Source organism: Nuphar pumila, chromosome 10 (assembly GCF_984573655.1).
Source record: "Nuphar pumila chromosome 10, dmNupPumi1.hap1.1, whole genome shotgun sequence".
NCBI lineage: Eukaryota > Viridiplantae > Streptophyta > Magnoliopsida > Nymphaeales > Nymphaeaceae > Nuphar > Nuphar pumila.
In genome coordinates this window covers 13,987,736-14,009,430 of record NC_143258.1, presented here as the reverse complement: position 1 = coordinate 14,009,430, position 21,695 = coordinate 13,987,736, and the positions used below count along the sequence as shown (strand labels likewise).

At 41.1% G+C, this 21,695-nt stretch overlaps 1 protein-coding gene across 3 annotated transcripts in view; it reads left to right on the top strand.

Annotated features, from left to right (window-relative positions):
- The window catches only part of ESP4 (HEAT repeat-containing protein), a 249,664-nt gene that overhangs the window by 33,450 nt on the left and 194,519 nt on the right, over window positions 1-21,695 (top strand). For 2 of the 3 annotated variants that reach the window (XM_090018878.1, XM_090018876.1), the window contains exons 6-7: window positions 5,185-5,359; window positions 7,390-7,440. In XM_090018878.1, the coding sequence (XP_089875004.1) occupies window positions 5,185-5,359; window positions 7,390-7,440 (226 nt within the window). The remainder of the gene's footprint in view (window positions 1-5,184; window positions 5,360-7,389; window positions 7,441-21,695) is intronic. The other variant, XM_090018877.1, reaches the window with a different exon arrangement.

The window sequence follows — 21,695 nt, the reverse complement described above, 5'->3', positions numbered from 1 at the left end:
TCTACAGGTATCTCATTGACCATTCTTCTTTTATATGTTGATGATATGATCATCACAAGGAATGATCAAAAGGAAATTGAAGATATTAAAATTTTGCTTAAAAAATCCTTTGATATGACTGATCTTGGTTTTTTGAGATACTTTTTAGGAATTGAAGTAGCCTACTCACTAAGAGGATACATTTTATCTCAAATCAAGTTTGCAGCTGATATTGTTGAGTGTTCAGGAATCACTGACACAAAATATGCTGATACTCCTGAAGTAATAAATGCGAAAATGCGAGCGGAAGATGGAGTATTATTAGATGATCCAACCCCTTATCGACAACTTATTGGATCGTTGATGTATCTGTCCATTACAAGGCCAGATATTGCGCATACCATACATTCTGCAAGTTAATTTCAACATGTGCCCACAACCGTTCACATGAGTGCAATATTAAGAATAGTTCGATACATCAAGAAAACTATATCTAAAGGACTATTCTTATCATCTTCTTCATCTTTAAGTCTTATTTCTTACACTGATTCTGACTGGGGAGGAGATCCCAATAACCGTCACTCAACTACTGGCTTCTGTGTGTTTTTAGGTGATTCTCTCATTTTTTGGCGATGCAAAAAACAACATAAAGTGTCTTTATCCTCTACGGAAGCTGAGTACAGGGCAATGGCTACCACAACCACTGAAGTTGTGTGGATGAGAGCACTACTTTCCGATATGGGTGTTGATGTCTCAGAACCTTCAAAGCTATGCTGTGATAATAAAAATGCCATCTATATAGCCAGCAATCACACATTTCACAAGCGAACAAAACACATTGAGATGGATTGTCACTATGTTCGCGAAGAATATTTGAAGATGACTATTACATTGCAATATGTCCAGTCTGAATTTCAGATTGCAGACTTTTTCACCAAAGCTCTTCCACTGCCTCAATTTTTGTATCTTCTTATCTAACTTTCGGTGATTTCCCTATAAGTTTGAGGAGGAGTGTTAAAAATAACATTGTATTCAAATACCTGATAAGGGTATTTTTGTCTTTTATCATATAGTACAGTCCACTAGAGACAGAAATGTAATTTAGCATTGTTTTAAATAAACTGCCCAACAGACATATTTATGACCGTTGGGCACAACAGTCAAAATATGACTGTTGGGAGGCAGTCAAACTAGACGTTGGACTGCCACCCAACAGTCATTGTTATGACTGTTGCCACCCAACAGTCATAACAATGACTGTTGGAGACTGCCTCCCATGTGCTGGAGTGAGGCTCTATAGAGCCTCACTCCCTTGTTATTTCTCAATGCTTTTAGAAGCATTTGAGGGTTTTCTCTGGAGTTTTTTTCCATCTTATAGGCTTCTATGCCTCTTGTGCTGTTTGGTATTTTTATCTCTTTTGAGATTGTATTTGGTCCATTAGTGACCAACCTTAAACTCAAAGCCCTTTGTTGGCATTGTGTTTGTTTCACTATTGTTTCATTGTACCTTGTTTCATTAAAACACAAGCCTATTTGGGTGTATCACTTTGGCATATAGATTTCTAAGGATAGTCTAAGCATCGTCCCTCATGCCTAATCAAATATACGTTCTTTAATATGCATTTAAAATTTAAGCTTTCATTTCACAAATATTTATAATATTATAATGTCTCTCTCTCTCTCAAATTCAAAAAAGAAAGGAGATAGCTGACTCAGGTGAATTTAGGAAAAACTCCACTGATTCGTCTGAGTCTCAGCTGACTCAGCCGAGTTTAGTTCTAACTGAGTGAGTTTACTTTTTTGACTTCGTTAAGAGACACTACAATACGATCTGCCTAGTTTGCCAACTATGATCACCACTACTCACTGCTACTCCTTTTCTTCTTCATTCTAGTTTAAATAGTTGGTGATCCAAACATTTAATTAAAAATAAAGGTAAGGATCTTGTTTATAGAATGAGGTTTAATTCAATTTTTTTAAAAAACAAATAAAAACAGATCCAGATAGGGCCTATGAGAATATTTTGATGACATTTTTTGTAGCAGTAGTTTTCCTCTGTGCAGTCAAAGCAAAAGTTCTAGTCTGTGTCTAGGTGCCAGACTAAAGAGATCTAGTCGGCACCTAGACGGGACTAATCTGCATAGTTGGGAACTTGGGACCAAAAAAGGTTAAAACAAATAAAAAATTAGCAATCAATAAATTGCCAAAATTATGAATGGAGCTAAACAATTAAAACTTAAATTTTTTAGAATTAATTTAACAATTTTGTTGTAGATTTGATGACAATTTTGTGACCTGAGAGGTGTACGTAGCATTGTCAATTTTTGTCTGATTTGGAATCTGCATCAACCCTAATCCTGCTGAATAACGTGTTAAGGTGTCCAAGTTTGGGTTGATATTATATGAATATGAGGTTCTCAAGCTGACCTGAAGGACAAAAATGACATTTCACTAGAACACCTGAGCAAAATATGTATTTGCCACATAGTTACATTAACTTTTTACATGCCTTGTTTCCTATGTCACATGGGTGCAGGTGCGGGGATTCGACACTTCCAAAAAACCCCGGTGCGGGGGTGCGGCAGGGTATATATATATATATATATATATATATAAGGGGGTCGGGGGGTTCCCCCGACGCTGGTTTTTTCAAATTTCATTTTATATACAGCTGCACACACCCATCTCGTCAGGAGAACAATGAATGCTAATAGCCAGCAAGGCTACCACCATCATTATCATTTATTATGGAGAGAGAAAATCCTTTGCGAAAAAGAAGGATTAGGTGCAGCAGCTGCTGTCTATCATTTATTATGGAGAGAGAAAATCCTTTACGAAAAAGAAGGATTAGGAGCAGCAGCTGCTGTCAGCAACTGTCAGCAGATTTTTTTTTTAAAAAAAAATTCGCAGCCCATTTCATAGGGCAATTTTTTTTTTAAAAAAAAATCCAAAAAAAAAATGGACCTAAATGATCCTGGGTGCGGTCAACGCACCCAGGATCGGGTTGACCGCACCCAGTGCCGCACCCACACCCGCGTCGAGTCGCGTCGACGCGGATGCGACACCTTGCTAGCCGAATCCCTGTGACATAGCTTGTTTCTTGTGTTTGAATCACATCTATCTTTTGCAAGTTTTTTTCTTTCGGAGAGGACATCCATCTTTTGTGAGTTGAAAATCCAATTTGTTTATCATATCAGTTTGATTTAGATGTTCAATATGAATCACACACAGGCCAAGCCCTGATCCAAGTAGTGTTAAGATAGATCCGAGTCTGAATAACTTAAACATCCCTAAGAATTTTTTTTTACCTAGACATTGGGAATGCCAATATTGGTGGCTATGTAATGGGAAACATTATCGAATCTCATGAAGCAAGAAAGTTGAATTGGTGGACCATTTGTGCCTCTGGTAGAATGCGTTTGGTTAAACTAGGAGAAGTTTGCTTTGCTTGTGTTCGTCTTCTTCTATGGTTGTGGTCATGTCAATGGCTCTTGAGCTTGCATGCTGATAAGAGGTCATATACATGACAATCAATCCACTTTACCCTCTTTTCTTAGACAAGGCAGATGATGAAGTCATCCTTTTGGCCAAGGTTTTAAAACTCACCGAGTCAACTCGTTCACTCGGCTCGGCCCTCCAGCGAGTCAACCCGGCAAGGCAAACTCGGTTTTGCCAAGACTCGGGCTTGACTTGGCCTGACTCGGGCGAGTTCTGGGATGTTTGAAATTTGATTTTTGAGTTTCAAATTACAGTTTCGAAATATATAAGTACATATATTTTAACAAGGGTTACCCCCAGATTTTGTATAAAAAAGAAAATAAAAATCATTTCAAGATAAAAAATCATTTCAATCCATAGAATAAAATCGCCATGCTGTTGGAACTATTGTTTACCCTGTGCTATCAACTTATTCTAGCAAAATATTTTAAAGAAATGATTCTCACTATATATGGAGGGTCAAATGTGCCTATAGGAAGTCACATTTAGGTTTCATCATCCATTTGTTATGTGAACAAACATTGTACAGATTCAAATATTAGTAGTCTTTTTATAGTTGTGCCAAAAATTGCTTATTTATGTTGATATTGGGCATTCTGTAAACTTTCAATATGAACATATATCCCTATTTTACATTTATGGATTTGTTAGAGAGGGAATTGAAACTTTTAAAACAAGCTAGCATATATGATTGGCCATTTTAGGAACCGTAGGTAGTAGCAGACTGAACTCATGGTAACCACATCCTCTAATTCAAGTCATGAATTAGTCAAAGTGCTTGTATAGATATCAAATTCAAGCAAACCTCTATAGCTCTTTGCAGTTGTTTTTATATTCTTACAAACATTGGACAGTAGTGATACTGTCTCTTGGAACGTTAGCAAGTGAGAAAAATGTAGTGCCATGTTGATTACAGTTATGGCAAAGAAATAGAAAACTAGAATTGCCTCCTTGCCTATTCCTTTGCTATTCAAAGTACATTTCCAGAATGTGACTAAGCATTGGACTTAATGATTATCCACTCCATTGATATTCCATGATGTGCCTTATGTAAAGGTTATAAAATGAATATCATTATATCAGGGAACATATTTGTCCATATCTCCTTTCTGCATGCCATATTAAGTCATTCTGCAAACCTTTATATGTTTAAATGACAATTTATATATTGTTTTTCTTTTAAAATCAAAAGTTAACAAAACCCGGTCCGAGTCACCGAGTTGACCCGCCACAAGTCAATAAAGAACAAGTCGAGTCTCGAGTCACGGGTTTTAAAACCTTGCTTTTGGCAAATCAAGCCATTGAAGTAAGCTCCTGAAAGAGCATCAATGGATGGAAGGTTATTGTGTAGAATATGTGTGTATGTGTGTTTTTTAATACATTTATAAATGGTATAAGATTATGATTTGAACTATTATATGCAGTCAAATCCAGATGCAGCATACAGTCATGAATGACAGTTTTCTTTGCATTTTTAGCTTATGTTTTTGTTCCATTTGAATTTGATGCCTTTGATTGACGTTAGCATTTTTAAGCTTAAGAATCTTGTAATCTGTTTCCTCACCATATTGTGTGTGTGTTTTTTATCTTTTTTCCTTTTATTGCTTTGCGTTGCTGAGTGCAATTTAGTGATGTATCAGATTATATGATTCCTTTATGTGACTAATCTTCAATGTGAATTTTGGCTTCATGTTTTATATAATCCAGTTTTTCAGCTATTGCAAGGAAGAGACCAGCATTTTATGGTCGCATTTTGCCAGTTCTACTTAGCTTGGATACATCAACTTGCTTTGTGAATGGATTTCCGATTTCTGGTGTACCAAATGCACTGAAGAATGCCTTCTTAGCATGTCTGAAGTGTACACATCCAGGCGCAGTCCCGGTAGAGTTTTTTTTTCTTCATCTACCAGCTTCACTAATGCTATCAATGTCTATTTGCAAGAAATTACAAATTTATGTGAGATTTAAGACATGCTTTTGGGATGCTTATCTGGTCTACTAATGCCTTGGAAAGAGGTTATATTAAGTTTGGGTATGAAGAAATGGCCATGTTAGCCTTGTTATGTTATTCTTATATTTTACTTGATGTCTTCTATATATATATATACGATAAATACATAAATGCATACTATATACCAATGCATCTCTACATATATGTATATGTCGAGTACAAAGGTGGAAGGGAAAGAAGGGATGCAAATGGTTTGACTTGCATGAAGGGTAGGTTCTCTAGATACTAAAAATGGGTTTTAAACTGTCATATGTGTACGTTCCAACACCCCTCCCCCGTACCCTTGTCGACATTGCGGGTATGTGTACGGGTGCTGGGTGCATACCTGGTGGGGCTTGGGTCAGATCCAGTCCAATCCGATGCTGATCCAACTTGAGCACCATGTTTTCTTTTCTTTTTGGTAAGCTTTGATTGGGTCAGCGGTGGGCCATTGCAGAAGATAAAGGAGAGAGAGAGAGAGAGAGAGAGAGAGAGAGAGAGAGAGAGAGAGAGAGAGAGAGAGAGAGAGAGAGAGAGAGGTTTTGTCCCTTTAAATATCATTGCAGCCCCTCTTGTGCTTTTTACACCTGTTTCTACACATGGTTATAAACTTCATATATATATATATATATATAGTAATGCTATGGTGCTCCAGGAGCACCTACTAGAAATCATAGTTGTAGCTTTCACCTTCTCAATCAGACCTTATAAATGTATTCAATGTAGTTTATTTGATATAGAAATCATGTTTTCTGGACATAAAAATAGTTTTTTTTTTAAGTCATAAAATTTTGGTACATTGTGAGCCATCAATTTTTGAAGATCTTAACAAACCTACATGTATTCCACAATCACATGATCCAAAAACTTCTTTTCCACTAAATAATAATTGTAGATCATATCTATAAGGTCTGATGAACACAAAAAGCTCGAAAATTTGAAGCTTCTATTAGGTGGGAGTAGGTGCTTCGGGATATTTTGAAAATATCGTGATAATATCGGCAAAAACATGTAAGCCAATGATATTTGCAAAATATCAACAAATATGAAAATATCACAATCATCACGATATTTTTGTGATATTTTTGGAAAAAAATCCTTTATATATTTTAAGCCAAGTTTTGTAGCTTTTTGTATTTAAATACTTTCTAAACTTATTTCCTTATATTTTTCAAGAAAATTGATACAAAACCTATTATTTTCTTATCTTTCTTATTATTTTTTTTTATATTTTAACACTATCGAAATTTTCCTGAGATAGCCAGTTTTTGAAAATATTTCTGAGAAAACCCTTGCCGATAATATATATATATATATATATATATATATATATATATATATATATATATATATATATATATATATATATGTGTGTGTGTGTGTGTGTGTGTGTGTGTGTGTGTGTGTGTGTGTGTGAATAGGGATTATCCTGCTCCCTTTTTTGTTACGTCACCATTAGGACCCTCCAAAAATCATAGCTTTAGGTGTTTATTGCTTGATCTGAACCATTAGATGTGTTTATCATTGTTTATTCAATAGATAACATGTATTTGATTAAGCATCTTTATGCTCAGATGTGTATTTTAAATAGATGAAAAAATCAGTGGTTGATATTGTACTAAAATTTGAAGATAAAATATTCACATTTTTACATAAACTCAATTCAAAACAAAGCTTGTTTATTAATAAATAAGCAATGATAAACACATCTCATGGTTCAGATCTAGCGTGAAAGACATAAAACTATGATTTTGGAGGGTCCTAACAGAAAAAGTGGGCAGGATAATCCCTGTTCTCTCTCTCTCTCTATATATATATATAACATGCTAATGGAATATGCTAAATAGGTATTTTGTTTTTTTGTTTTGTTTTATATTTGAATTTTGACTGTACAGATGTGATCTACTTGCTTGGTTTTGTAGGGATCAGCTCTTGGAGCATTTGATTCTGACACAAGGGTTGATTTTTACAAGGTTTGGAAATCAATGGCCCAAAATCTTTGTAAAATTTCAAGGCTTCAAATAATTTTTTTGCCATCAAGAAAACATGATTGAGGTGTCGATGTCTAGTAAACGACCATGCTGAACACAACTATGTGGTCGGAATTGCGAAAAAAAGCATTGGAAACAAAACCCACTTATCTATATATGTATGTATGTTTCTGTATGTATATACATAGCCATAACCTCGTGACTACACATTTAGAAATCCTCATATCGTAACCTCCACACCCACACTTGTACCCGTACCCATACCATTATAGGGCTTAAAAGCGAAGGCCCCCGTGACGTCGCCTCGATAGATCTTGACATTGAGATCTGGCCTTTCGAGTGCACAAGCAGACTTCTCAACACACGTGTAGGAGTGGAAGCAAGAGTACGCATATACAAAAACGCGTAGAGAGAGCAAGGAGATAAGAAAACATAAGCTTCTTTATAACATTTGTAAGTACAAAGAGAGAGAGAGGGAGATAGAGAGGGGGAAAGGGGCCCGTTCCTGAAGCATACGAGGGTTCTTAGGCCAAAGGCCATTTACAAGCACTGAGGTATATACATCAGATGCAAAAAGTGAAAAACATGGCGGTCTGGAACACGCTCCTTCACCTAAGTTGGCGCTGTCTTCGGCTCCAATCCTTCATGTTTATCATTCACAAATTGATGGTGGTGCAACATGTGAGTAGCTTTTTTCTAGGTGGCTTCAGTCTCTAGTATACCTTTTCCATTGCATTAGGTGTAATGAAACAACAAGTGCACAAATACTATGCCACAAAGTGGCTACAAAGGTGCACACACACAAGAACACAAGCCTCAAATGGGCCAAATACAAAGAGCCACTACGGGCCAACACACAAACTCTCAAAAGATAGCAAGAGCACAAGTAAAATAATAAAAAGCTTTATTGCAATATGCTTTACAACAAGCATGTATAATACAAAAGAGGGAGTGACTTTATATTGGCATTCCTATGCATCGACTAGATTTTTAACCGGTCCTGTTAGAATCAAAAGAAAAATAAAAAACAAAAAAAAAACTGAAAAATAGAAAACTCGTCACTCTCTAGTGGATTTACTCTCATTACAACATGAAATGACTGAAATACCCTTGATGGATATTTGAGTTTACATACTGTAGAGATTCCAATGAGATGCACAGGAACAGAGAGAGAGAGAGAGAGAGAGAGAGAGAGAGAGAAACTCGTTAACTTTGATTAGGGCTAATCTCTATGTTAAATAGAGAGAGGCAAAAATAAAAAATTACATACAAGTCCCTTATTAAACAAGAAATATCAAATAACCTACTTTTAAGAAACCTTAAACTTAAAACCTCTTAATCTCAACACTCCCCCTCAAGCTGGAGCATAGATATCGATCATGCTCAGCTTGTCACAGCATTTTGAGAAATTTGGTCTAGCAAGAGGCTTTGTAAACATATCTGCAACTTAGTCCTCAGACTTTAGATATTTGGTAGTGATATGCCAGCTTACCATATCTCTTATATAGTAGCAATCAACCTCAATATGCTTTGTCCTCTCATGAAAGACAGGATTGTTCGCTATATATGTGGCAACCTTGTTATCACACATCATGGTCATAGGAGAGGAAACCTTCACCTGAAGATCATTTAGAACAGTACGAACCCACATTAATTCATCAGCTGTTTGGGCCATAGCCCTATATTCTGATTCTGCACTCGACCTAGCAACCACATTTTGCTTCTTACTTCTCCATGAAATTAGGTTATCTCCCAAAAACACACAGAATCCTGTGGTAGATTTTCTATCCACTACAGATCCTGCAAAGTCAGCATCAGAGTAAGCCACTATCTCCAGAGTTCCACCTTTCTTGAATAATAACCCTTTTCCAGGAGAAGATTTTAAATACTTGAAAATCATTATAGTTGCATTCCAGTGTACCTCAGTTGGTTTGTCCATAAATTGGCTAACTTTGCTTACTGCTAAAGCAATATCAGGCCTGGTCACAGTTACATATAGTAGCTTCCCTACTAGTGAGCAATAACTTTTGCTATCAACCAGTTTCGACCCTTCTTCAAACAACTGAACTTTATGGTCCATGGGGATATTAGCTGGTTTAGCTCCCAACATTCCAGTTTCCTTTAATCAGTCAAGAACATACTTCCGTTGGGACAAAACCATCCCTTCACGGCTCCTGACAACTTCTATACCCAGAAAATATCTAAGTGAGCCAAGGTCTTTTGTAACAAAGTGTTTTTGAAGATGAGCCTTTGTGGCTTCAATATCTTTTACATCATCTCCTGTAAGAATGATGTCATCCACATATACCACCATAACAACTATGCCTGAGTTGGTTTTCATGATAAATAATGTATGATCTGCCGTTGACCTATTAAAGTCAAAACTTGACATCACTTCAAACAACTTTTGAAACCATGCACGTGGGACTTTGTTTCAAGCCATATATCGCCTTTCTCAATCTACACACCTTCTGACACTCCCCCTCAACCTCGAATCTAGGAGGGTGTTGCATGTAAACTGTCTCAGATAGATCCCCATAGAGATATGCATTTTCCACATCTAATTGACACAAACTCCAACCATGATGAACAACTACTAAGAGAACAAGACAAATGGTGCCCATTCGTGCAACAGGAGAAAAAGTTTCAAAGAAATCAATACCATAAGTCTGAGTATACCCTTTTGCTACTAATCTAGCCTTGTACCTTTCAATAGAACCATCCGACTTGTACTTTATTGTATATACCATTTGCATCCGACAATGTCAGCATCCACTGGGGAATCAACTAGATCCCATGTATGCTGAGACAATAAAGCATCCATTTCTTCTTGCATAGCTAGCTTCCACCTATTATCTAGCTCTGCCTGTTGATAGTTCAGAGGGATAGTTTCAGCAGATAAGGCTGAAATAAAAGTTTTCATCTGATTTTCAATCTTGACATCGGGCACAAAATGAGATATGGGATATAAGGTACATTGTCGTGTCTCCTTTCGTAGAGCGATTGGCCTGTTATCATCTTCATGAAGATCACTGTTGTCAGTAGTACTTACCTCAGGAGAAGAAGAAGATGAAGGCACTGGAGGAGGTGGAGCTCTACGCACATATACCAATGGAGGATTATTAAATCGTGAAGAGGATGAAGTTTGGTTCGGTAATGAGGGCACAAATTCCAAAAGAAAAGGAGGTATAGGTAATGGAAAAGACTCAGCTGGATCAACTTGCATCTGGGAACCGATACTAGAGTAATATGGAGTGGATTCTAAGAAAGATACATCCACACTGACATACTCTCGGCGAGAAATAGGATCATAACATCGATATCCCTTTTGATTTTTTGGATAACCTATAAATATGCATTTTATAGCTTGAGCAACTAATTTATCACGGTCAGGGCCAAGTTTGTGTACAAAACAAACACATTCAAATATTTTTGGTGAGAAAGAGAAGAGTGGGGCATTAGGTTTTAGGATATGTAATGGAATTTGATCACCCACAGAAGATGAAGGCATGCGGTTCATCAGATAACAAGCAGTGATAATCGCATCACCCCAATATAACGCAGGAACATTGGATTGAATCATAAGGGTCCGAGCAACATCAAGCAGGTGTAGAATTGTAACAGGGCTTCTGATTTAAACTCAAGAGCATTATCAGTGCGAACAATCTTGACAACAGATTCAAACTGAGTTTTTATTTCAAGAGTTAAGGATTTGATAATACTTGGAACTTCAGATCTTTTTTTTATTAAGAACACCCACGACAACTTAGAAAAGTCATCAACAATAACAAGATAATATCGACACTGAGTCCTAGTAGGAATCTTACTAGGACCCCATACATCTACATGAAGAAGTTCAAAAACTTTATGACTAGACTGACTCTGACTCGAAGGGAATGAACTTCGATGATGCTTGCCCAACTGACATGCTTCACACTGAAATGATGTAGTAGAAGGAATTTGAAGAAAGATATACGAAGCTTTGACAATGAAGAATGGCCAAGACGACGATGCCACTGAACAAGACTGGATGAGTGTTCCACTGCAACATAAACATTACCCTAAACATTACCCACTGGATGATGTAGGTAGTAGACTCCATTTTCTTCATAGCCTCCACCAATCTTCTTCCTCGTCAGCAAATCCTGAAAATGACAACCCATCCGATCAAATATTACTCTACAGTTTAGTTCTTTTGTAAGGCAACTAACAGAGAGTAAACTTTGAGGAAAGTTGGGAGCATGAAGAACATTTTTCAACTGTAAGGTGGAGGATATAGAAATATTTTCCTGACCAACAACTGGTGAGGAACTCCCATCGGCTAATGAGACTCCTCGATGAACAATAATATCCTTTAGATCTGAAAAGACAAGTGAATTTCCACACAAATGTCTGGATGCACCAGAGTCAATAATCCACTTACTATCATTCCCTGTTGAGTAGGCAACACCAGCTACAAGAGAGGAGGAGCTCGAAGGGCGAAGAGCTATTAGCTCATCATATTCTGCTCGACTGAGGGTAATACTGTCACTTGCAGAGGTATTATCATGTGTATTTGTTACCTCTAGTGTAGTAACATTTGCTTTTGGAGCATTTGACTTTGATGATGAAGTTGGTCGGCCGTGCTTATCCCATCAACGATTTTCTAAATGTTCAGATTTTTCACAGAATGTACATTGAAGTTTTCCTCTGCCTCCCATACCTCTGCCACGACCTCATCCTATGATATTCTGAATATTTCCATGCCCATAACCAGATGAGACAACGAGAGCAGATGACTGGGACACATGATGAGATTGTGGAAGAGAGATCGCAAGTCTACTCAGACGATTGTATGCATCAGCAAGAGTAGGTACATTGGATCCAGTCAGCATTTGGACTTTTGCAACAGAGAATTCTGAAGATAAACCTGTGAGAAACCGAGCAACCATAGTCTGTTCTTGATGATCCTTTTGCTTCGAACAACAGAGAGGCCTGTGAGCATTGAGTCTTTCAAACACAACTTTGATAGAGGCATAGTACTGGGCCAAGGTCTGATCTCCCTGCTGCAAATTATATATCTCCTGTTCGACTTGCAGGATACGACTCACATCAGTCTCTTGTGAGTACGTATCTCGAAGATTGTCCCACATCTGTTTGGCTGTATTATAGTAAATTAGACCATCTGTAATATGAGGTTCGACACTATTCATGATCCATGACATAACACTGTCATTATCTTCGTCCCAAGTAATATATTTTCCCACCTTTTCATTTGGTTCAGTTTCCAACAAAATATGTTTTCTACGATGTCCAGATACCAACATCATAAAAGTTCTAGTCTACCTGGCATAGTTTGTTTCATTCAATCTCACAGAAGAACCATACGCAAAGGGATTTGCAAATGCCTTATATTCCCCAATATTCTCATTTTTTGAATCAAATTTCGAAACGTCACCCATAATGAATAATACTAACAGGGTATGAGAGATATTTGATGCTAATACTGCTGCAAAAAAAAAAAAAACAAAAAAAAAAACAGATTCACTCTCTTAATCACTTAGGATTAAAATCTGGGATGTTCATCAACCACACGCCAGCTAACACAGGAGCAACATATTTCATGATCTTGCGTCAGTCAATTTCCACGACCACTCAAAGCTATTCAGCCCCACATCAGGGATAAAATCACGACAGCAAAAAAAATGTATTTCACCCTCATACGACAGCCTCTTTCACGACTACACAGGGTTATTCAACCCAAATCAGAAACGATGATAGATCAGATCAGGAAATGGGATCTGAAAAAAAAAAAACAGAACCACGTCAAACTTGGCATCCAGGTTCACGACCAAAGATAATATGAGCACAAAAAAAAACCCAACACAAAAATAACAACAGCTTTATAAAAAAATTCCACGACACAGAAATCACGACAGCTGCTCCCCACAACACAGGATTTACGGCAAGACACCAACTTTCAACATCCAGATCCAGATCTACTACTTATCAATATAGGTTTTCTTTACTTCCACACACAAAAAAAATTCCTTTGTTTCTTCTGCGCACCATACAACTCTGCCATATCCCGATCCTGTTGACACGCAGTCATCGTGTCCTTTAGATCTGATTACAGATCTGTGTCATGACCTTAGTCAGACACCAGATCTGTTATCAGATCTATGCAATAATAAAAAAATGTGCACACCTGTTTCCAACCTTTTTGTTTTCAGCCTTTTGTTGGTGTAGATCGATCACGTGCTCATGCTCCCGAGATCTACCGCTTTGATACCATGTAGAGATTCCAATGAGATGCACAGGAACCGAGGTAGAGAGAGAGAGAGAGAGAGAGAGAGAGAGAGAGAGAGAGAGAGAGAGAGAGAGAGAGAGAATCTCGTTAACTTTGATTAAGGCTAATCTCTATGTTAAATAGAGAGAGGCAAAAATAAAAAGTTACATACAAGTCCCTTATTAAACAAGAAATAGCAAATAACCTACTTTTAAGAAACCTTAAACTTAAAACCTCTTAATCTCAACACATACATAGTGACCTATATATATATATATACAAAATATTAATGAATACAAATGTCATTGTTACGAGTTTATAAGCGAAGGCCACCGTGATGTTGCTTTGGGTAGCCCCCGCGATGTTGCTTTGGGTAATCACAAACACCAAAAGCAGACCTTTTAAGCGCACAAGCAACTCACAACACACGCGCATGGGCGCAAGCAAGAGTACGTGCATGCACAAACACAAAGAAAGCAGGGATGCAAGGAGGTATAAAACTTCTTTTATAACAACTTGTAAGCAGAATACATAAAGAGGGGAAGAAATGGCCCGATACACGGGGTTCTTAAGCCAAAAGGCCATATACTACACTGGAGAGTGACAAAAAGGTATATACATCAAAAACAAAAAGGTGAAAATGTGTCGGTCTGGAACATGCTCTTCCGCCTAAGTTGGCATCGTCCTTGACGCTAATTGTTAATGGTAGTCCTCCACAAGTTGACGATGCTGAAACATGTGGGTAACTTTCTCCCAGGTAGCTTCACATTCTGGTAGACCTTTCCACTTTACTAGGTACTTTTTGACTTCGCCAAAATAGTTGTTGGAGTGGTTGATGATGATTTTCGGTTTTTTGCTTGAGATACTGACTGTTGATGGTGTGCGCTGCAGAATGAGAGCACGTTGAGGCATGCTCCGTTGAGGGTCTCCTTCGTCTCCATGAAACAACTTTAAGTTGCATATATGGAAGATCAGATTCCCTTGAAAATTTGATGGCAAATCCAATCGGTACACCAAGTTTCCAATGCACTTGGTGATGGCGAAGGGGCCGTCGTACTTGCGAATGAGGCCTCAGTGGTGGCCCTGAAAGATAGCTGTGCGATCGGGGAAGAGCTTCGCCAACACCTTATCTCCAACATGAAATTCTGCTTGCCGACGCTTCTCGTCCGCCCATTTCTTTATGCACTTTGTTCAAATACACCTTTGCTAACTTTGTCTGATCCTTCTAGTTTCTGACGAACTGGTATGCATAAGGTGCTTCATATCCTCGCTTGGCAAGAGAGTGCAGAGTCTGCGATTGTTGTTCGGTTGCAACTTTGAATCAACTATGGTCAGATGACCCACTCTTTTGGAGGTTGTAGCATAATTGAGCAACATCAAGAAAGTCAACCCAATTTCTTTGAGTGGCATTAACAAAGTATCACGATATTCTTCCAGCACGCCATTGATTCTTTTCGTTTGCTTGTCGGTTTGGGGGTGAAAACTTGTGCTGAAATGCAAGTTTGTCCCTATCAAGCGAAATACTTCTCGCCAAAATTTGCCAGTGAAGCGGGCATCACGATCACTGATGATGCTCTCGGTGATTCCCCAATGCTTGATCATATTTTGCACGAACAATGGTATTGACAGCTGAGCAGGTGGCAGGAGCCTGCACGAAGATATCATACTTCTAAAACCTGTCCACAACCACGTAGATAGAACTATAACCTTGAGCTTTTGGTAAGCTCAAAATGAAGTCCATAGGTATTCACTCCCACAGACGGCTTGGCATTGGTAGGGGCTCCAATAGTCCACCACGTCTTTAATTTATGGGCTTATCTTGCTGGCAGATCAAGTAATTCCGCATATAAGCCTCCACATCATCGCATATCTACGACCAATAGAACGCACGTTCTAACAACGCCAAAGTCCTCTGTTGACCTGGGTGACCCGCCCAGGTGGTATCATGATACTCATGCATTAAGCGTCTTCGTAGAGTATTCTGCCCCAGAATATACAGACGATCTCCTATGGAGCGGAGAAATCGTCCTCCAACCAAAATCTCTGCATCCTTCTTTTACCAGCACGATCAACTATTGGGCTGTTGGGTCATTCTTCAAAGCTTCTCGAACCTGCTCAAGATCGCTCGTTGGTTGGCTAACATTGCCGTCCCAAGTGAGCCATGCTGCAAGTTTCGCTTTTCGACTTAAGGCGTCATCAACATTGGTCCTGCCAGGCTTGTACTCAACGGCCATATCAAACTCTTCTAGAAAATCTTGCCAGTGGGCTTCTCTTGGACTCAGCTTCTTCTGAGTCTGAAAGTAGCTCGTCGCAACATTGTCAGTGCTAACAAGGAATTGCGACCCCAAAAGATATTGTTTTCATGTGCGGAGACAATACACAAACGCCAACATTTCACGCTCGTGCATAATGTATCGATGCTCGACGTCATTCAACTTTAGGCTCTCAAATGCAATTGGATGTCCTTCTTGGAGCAACACCTCTCCAATTGCGAAGTCAGACGCGTTAGTCTACACTTCAAACGATTGCTGATAATCTGACAACCTTAACACATGTTCTTCTATCAGGGCGCACTTTATGTAAAACCAGTAAAAAAAAAAAAATTATTAAAGATCGGACCCGGGTCGGGTCCAGACCCGACCCGGATCCAACCTATGCCAGCCCCTCGAAAACCCTTTTCGAGGGGACTGGCAGCCCGCAGGGGGAGGGGCGCCTCCGGCGACACAGGGGGCGAGCCCTGTGTGCGCCCCCTCCCTATTTAAAGACGAGAGGGGAGAGGGGAGGGCCTGCGAGCCTCCCCCGACCCCCCCCGACTCTCTCTCTCATCTCTCGTCTCTCTCCCCTCTGCTCTCTCTTCCCCCGACTCCATCTCCCTCTCCCTTTGTGCCGACGCAGGACAACCCCCCTCTTCACGGCGCCACCCTCTCCGGCGACCCCCCCTTCACGGCAGCCCAGGTAGCCCCCTCCTTTTCCCCCCTTTTTTTCCCCCTTTTTCCTCCCCCTGATTTGCCGGAAGGCCGGCAGGTGGCCGGCGGCCCCTGCCGAGCCTTCCTCCTCTTATCTCGACAGGCAAGGGGCTCCGCCCCCTTGCCTTCCTCTTTTTTTTGACAAGCAAGGGGGCTCCGCCCCCCTTGCTTTCCTCTTCTTAGCAGGCAGGGGGCGGAGCCCCCTGCCCTTTTAATTTTCCGGCAGGGGCCATGGCCCCTGCCCTTCCCTTTCCACGTAGGGGCCGATGGCCCCTACCCTTCCCCTTAAGAGAGGGGGGGCAGGAGCCGAAGGCTCCTGCCCCACCCCTCGGAAACCAAGCAGGAGCCATTTGGCCCCTGCCCCTCTTTTAAACCGATAGGGGCCAGAGGCCCCTGTCTTTTTTTTCTGTCGAGCAAGGGCTCGGCAGGGGCCTTTGGCCCCTGCACTCCCCTACCTCCTCTCCTTTTGAGTCGCAGGGGGGCCTTTGGCCCCTGCGCTCCCTCCTCCCTACTCATTCCTTTGGCAGGGGCCATCGGCCCCTGCCCCTTTCTTTTAAGAAGGCTGGCAGGAGCCGAAGGCTCCTGCCCCTCCTCTTAAAAACCCAGCAAGGGCCCCGATGGCCCCTGCACCCATCTCCTTTTAGTGGCATGGGTCATTGGACCCTACCCCGTTCTCTTTCGTAACGGTAGGGGCCGATGACCCCTGCATTGAGTTGCGGAGAAACCGAGCTTTCTCCCTACCTATCTTCATTTTATACATGCTAAACTACGTACTTTTGCAGTGTTACGCAACGGAGCCCGTTCGCGCCCCGCGAACTAAACCGACGATCACTTACGTTCGTAGACGGCTTCATTCTCGCAATACTCCAAGGTAGGAGAAGATGCACAAGGACTTAAATAATTAAATCAAGCTTAAATAATTGATAATCGAAAGGACTTAATGATATATTTATATACTTATATGTATATAAGTACACTTTTAAATCAAGGACGCGGTTTCGCGATCCTTGTCCTTTGCTTTCGCATTTCAGTTTGCCGTCGCGCTTTGCGCCCAGGCTTTTACTTTCGTGTTTACTGCTTATTGTCTTTTAATTCAAGGACGCGGTTTCGGGGTCCTTGTCCTTTGCTTACGCACTTTCTGTTTCTGTTGCCGTCGCGCTTTGCGCCCAGGCCTTTGCTTTCATAAGTTACTACTTACTGTCTTTTAATTCAAGGACGCGGTTTCGCGATCCTTGTCCCTTGCTTTCGCAGTTCCTGTTTGCCGTCGCGCTTCGCGCCCAGGCACTTCCTTTTCGCATTATTATCTTTTGTTTTTTTCCTTGCCATAGACTCAGTGTATTCGAGAGGAATACCTATTCCTCTTTCCACCCGATATGTTTTGGGAAAACCCTTGATCTGGGGCAAGACCAAGTTGTTGGGTGATAGGTTCCTTTGTGAAACCCATTTACCAAAACCAGTGTCGTGACTTACAAAGCACCCAGACACTGCGTCATCGGATGTCAGATTCGAGAAAATCACATGCCTTATGTTGGCAAGATTGTGTGTGGTTTCGAAAGATTTGATATGTTAAAATAGTTTTTCTAAAAAACATTATATCTTTGCGAAACACACTCCCGAGGCTCCTATTAAGGACCTGTATCCCTTTTCTCGTAAGTGTACTTCTTAAACATGCGAGACATGATAGTACTACGACGATTGGATGAGAGAGTCTTATGACTTCGATTAATGCTTAGTGCAGGCTGTTGGAAACACATATAAGAGTGGGATCGCCTTCATAGGCAAGATGCTCGTTTCGGTCTAATGGACCAGAGCATGAAGAATGAGGCAACGGCTAAGAAACCCCGTCGCGCTCAATTCAACCTTGCTTCGTCAAGAGAGAGGACGAAGGGTACCAACTCCGATAGACATCCTATTTATGGCTTTCAAAAAGGGCAAAAGACCCGTTTTTCCCCCGTCATCGGAGGTTAGGGGGAGGGATAGGGGCTACATAAGTTAGCCTAACACTTCTGCAGAAGTTGGATGCATCCCTATCAGGCCTTGGGGACTTACTCTCTCGACCATCGGTCGTCTCCATAGGAATAGGATTCAGTCAGACAACCGAGGTATATTAAAATACTTAACATAATGAACACTCGGCTTGGACTCGACTGTTTCGACTCACGTGCCATGTATGTACCCGCATGGTCGGTTATCAAGTAATAACTAAATTGAGCATGCACACCTTTTTTTTTTTCAGTTTGTTGTACTTAGCTTATTCCTCCAGTCTATCTGCTTAGTTTGCTCGTTACTACCTGCTGCATAAATTATCTATGCCTAATTTAGTTCTTTCTGTCTTTGTACTCTCCTGCTAGTTTTTTCGCAAAACTAACCCATTTCATGGGCATAGGTGACGATTAGGTGCATCAGGCGATGGCGCGACTGCGAGATGATTTAAGGATCCACTGTTTCTGCTCGTAGTGTTTCTCCTGGACATTTTTTTGTTTTTGATACGGTTTTCCCTTGAGGAAACCCAAATTTTGTACAAACTTGATACTCTCTTCAAATAGAAGGAATGGTTTCCTAAGTATTATTGCAGATCGTCCATGGTAAATCTTTGTTTTCTCGCTAACGTGCCCAAGGTTGTCAAACCCGTCTTTTTCTTTTAAAAGAAATCGTTTCCGCTGATTTAGAAATAAACTCTGTAAAGAAAAGGTATTTTCCAACTATTTCAAGGAATTTATAAGGTTCGAAATTTTGGGGCGTTACAACTTGGTATCAGAGCAGGTCGAAACAGTGATTCTTGGTCATCGAGCATCCGCATCGCGCTGTAAGTAATTTAATTTCTCTTTTTCTATACTATTAGACTAGAGTATACCTTACATGAGTATTTGGGATTTTTCTTGTCCAAAGAAAATGAACCCTCCGGATGGTGAAAGATTGGGACGCAGAAGGGGCGCAAGAAGAACGCGTTGTCGTTCTGTGAGGGGCAGAAGCTCTGTGGTAGGAAGACTTGAGCGTTCTTCTATCGGTTCAGATCATTGGACCAGCGGGCCGCCCCCTCCCACTTTTGCGGATTCTTGGGGCTTTACGCTTCCGGATACCTACCAGGCACCGCTAGCCGCGACATGGGCAGCAGTGCAGTTTCGAGAAGGAAGTCGTGTGCCAAATCATGTTTTAGTTAATCGACACACCTCTCGGGAATCCTCTGAAGCAGAATCCCCCTGGCAAGCCCAGATGGGATGCAATTTTTGCGGCGAAGAAGGATATACGATGGATAATTGTCAACTCAGGGAAGCATACGATAGAAGGGGGACTGCAGCACAACATCGGGAAGACACAGCATTCTCTGTCCAGGGTACTTATGACACACCATCGTGTGATGGACAAATATTACCCCTAGAGAGTGCTCAGGACATCGCTCCACCCACTCATATGCCTTCCCCAACTCACCAATTTACACACCATCCCCAGACTCGCCACAGTATATATCGGATACTCCGGTAAACACTCCGGCTTCACCGCTATACATATCGGATTCCTCGGTATACACACCAGCTCCACCGCTGTACATACCGGATTCTCCGGTGTACACTCCGGCTTCGCCACCCTATGCACCGGATGCCTCACCACATTACTCCCCTACTACTCCTCTTCACGGGCAAGGAGTCCCGAATGAGGATTTGCATCCTTTTCCCCCTCTACGCGGGTTAAGGCGCACGGGTATCGCAAGAGAGTACTTGAGGAAGTACTCTCATCATCCCTAAAGGATAAAAACTCGTTGGTTTTTGTACCGTGGACAGTTGTTGTTTTAACTTTTTGTAAGTGCCCTCCTATACCAGCACTGCTGGGCTTTTGTAATCTCTATTACTCGGAAATATGATAAACTTTTTGATATTACTCTTCTCTTTCAAGTATTGACTTATGTATCATCTAGGTATTTTAAGGATGGTTCGAGGGTCGAACGAAGGTTCATCTGACGAATGGTCAGATCAACGGGGATTCATCATGGAATCGTTGAGCGCATTGGCTAGCGCCATGCGAAATCAAGCGCACAGCCAAGTACCTACCCCAGAACCAAGCCACCCTGCGACAGTATCATATGAAAAGTTCTTAAAGCTCGATCCTCCAACCTTCGCAGGCAAGCCTGACCCCGATGCAGCTGAAAACTGGATTTTGGAAATAGAACGAGTTTTCCAAGTTTTGACAGTCCCAGAAGACAAGAAGACCCTTTATGGTACTTTCAGACTTTTGGGTGCCGCCCGCCATTGGTGGGACACGACTCAGAACATACAGTTCCCAACAGACTCGTTTATTCCTTGAGAGGCTTTCAAGAAGGCTTTTTTGGAGAACTATTTTCCTCCTCATGCGAGGGAGAGGAAAAAGGTGGAGTTCTTGGAACTTTGCCAAGGTTCGTCAAGTCTGGTGGACTACATCTCCAGGTTCCAGGAGTTGGAGCGTCATTGCCCCAACTTATTTGCAGATGATCGGGAGCGGGCGGGTAAATTCATCCGCGGATTAAAGGAAGGACTCCGACCAAGGGTCCTAAACAACATGCCATCAACTCTCGCCGCAGCTGTTGCTGCAGCTACTCTCCTGACGGAGGATTGGGAACGCTCTAAGAGCACCCAAAGCAAGAAGCCACCCGTTGTGGGTAGCGATCAAAAGAAATATCCCTCTGGCGGTCAAACCAAGCGACCGCCCTTTTTCGTAAACAAGGAAGGGGGAAGAAAGCCATATCCTCCTTCCAAACGTCAGCGTCCTCAGGGCAACCCTCCCGCCCGGCAGCAGGCGGGCGATGTCTGCCCCAAATGCGGACGACCTCACCCCGGGCAAGCATGCCCTCTTCTTACAGGCGGATGCCTGTACTGTGGCAAGATGGGCCACTTTGCACGCGAGTGCCGCAAGAAGGCTGCTGACGACCTCAGAAGGAATAATGGAGCACCTCTGCTCCCCCGACCACCGCCGCAACAACAACAACAACAACTTTCTTACCAGGCGCAGCAACCACAGTCCAGCGGCCAGAA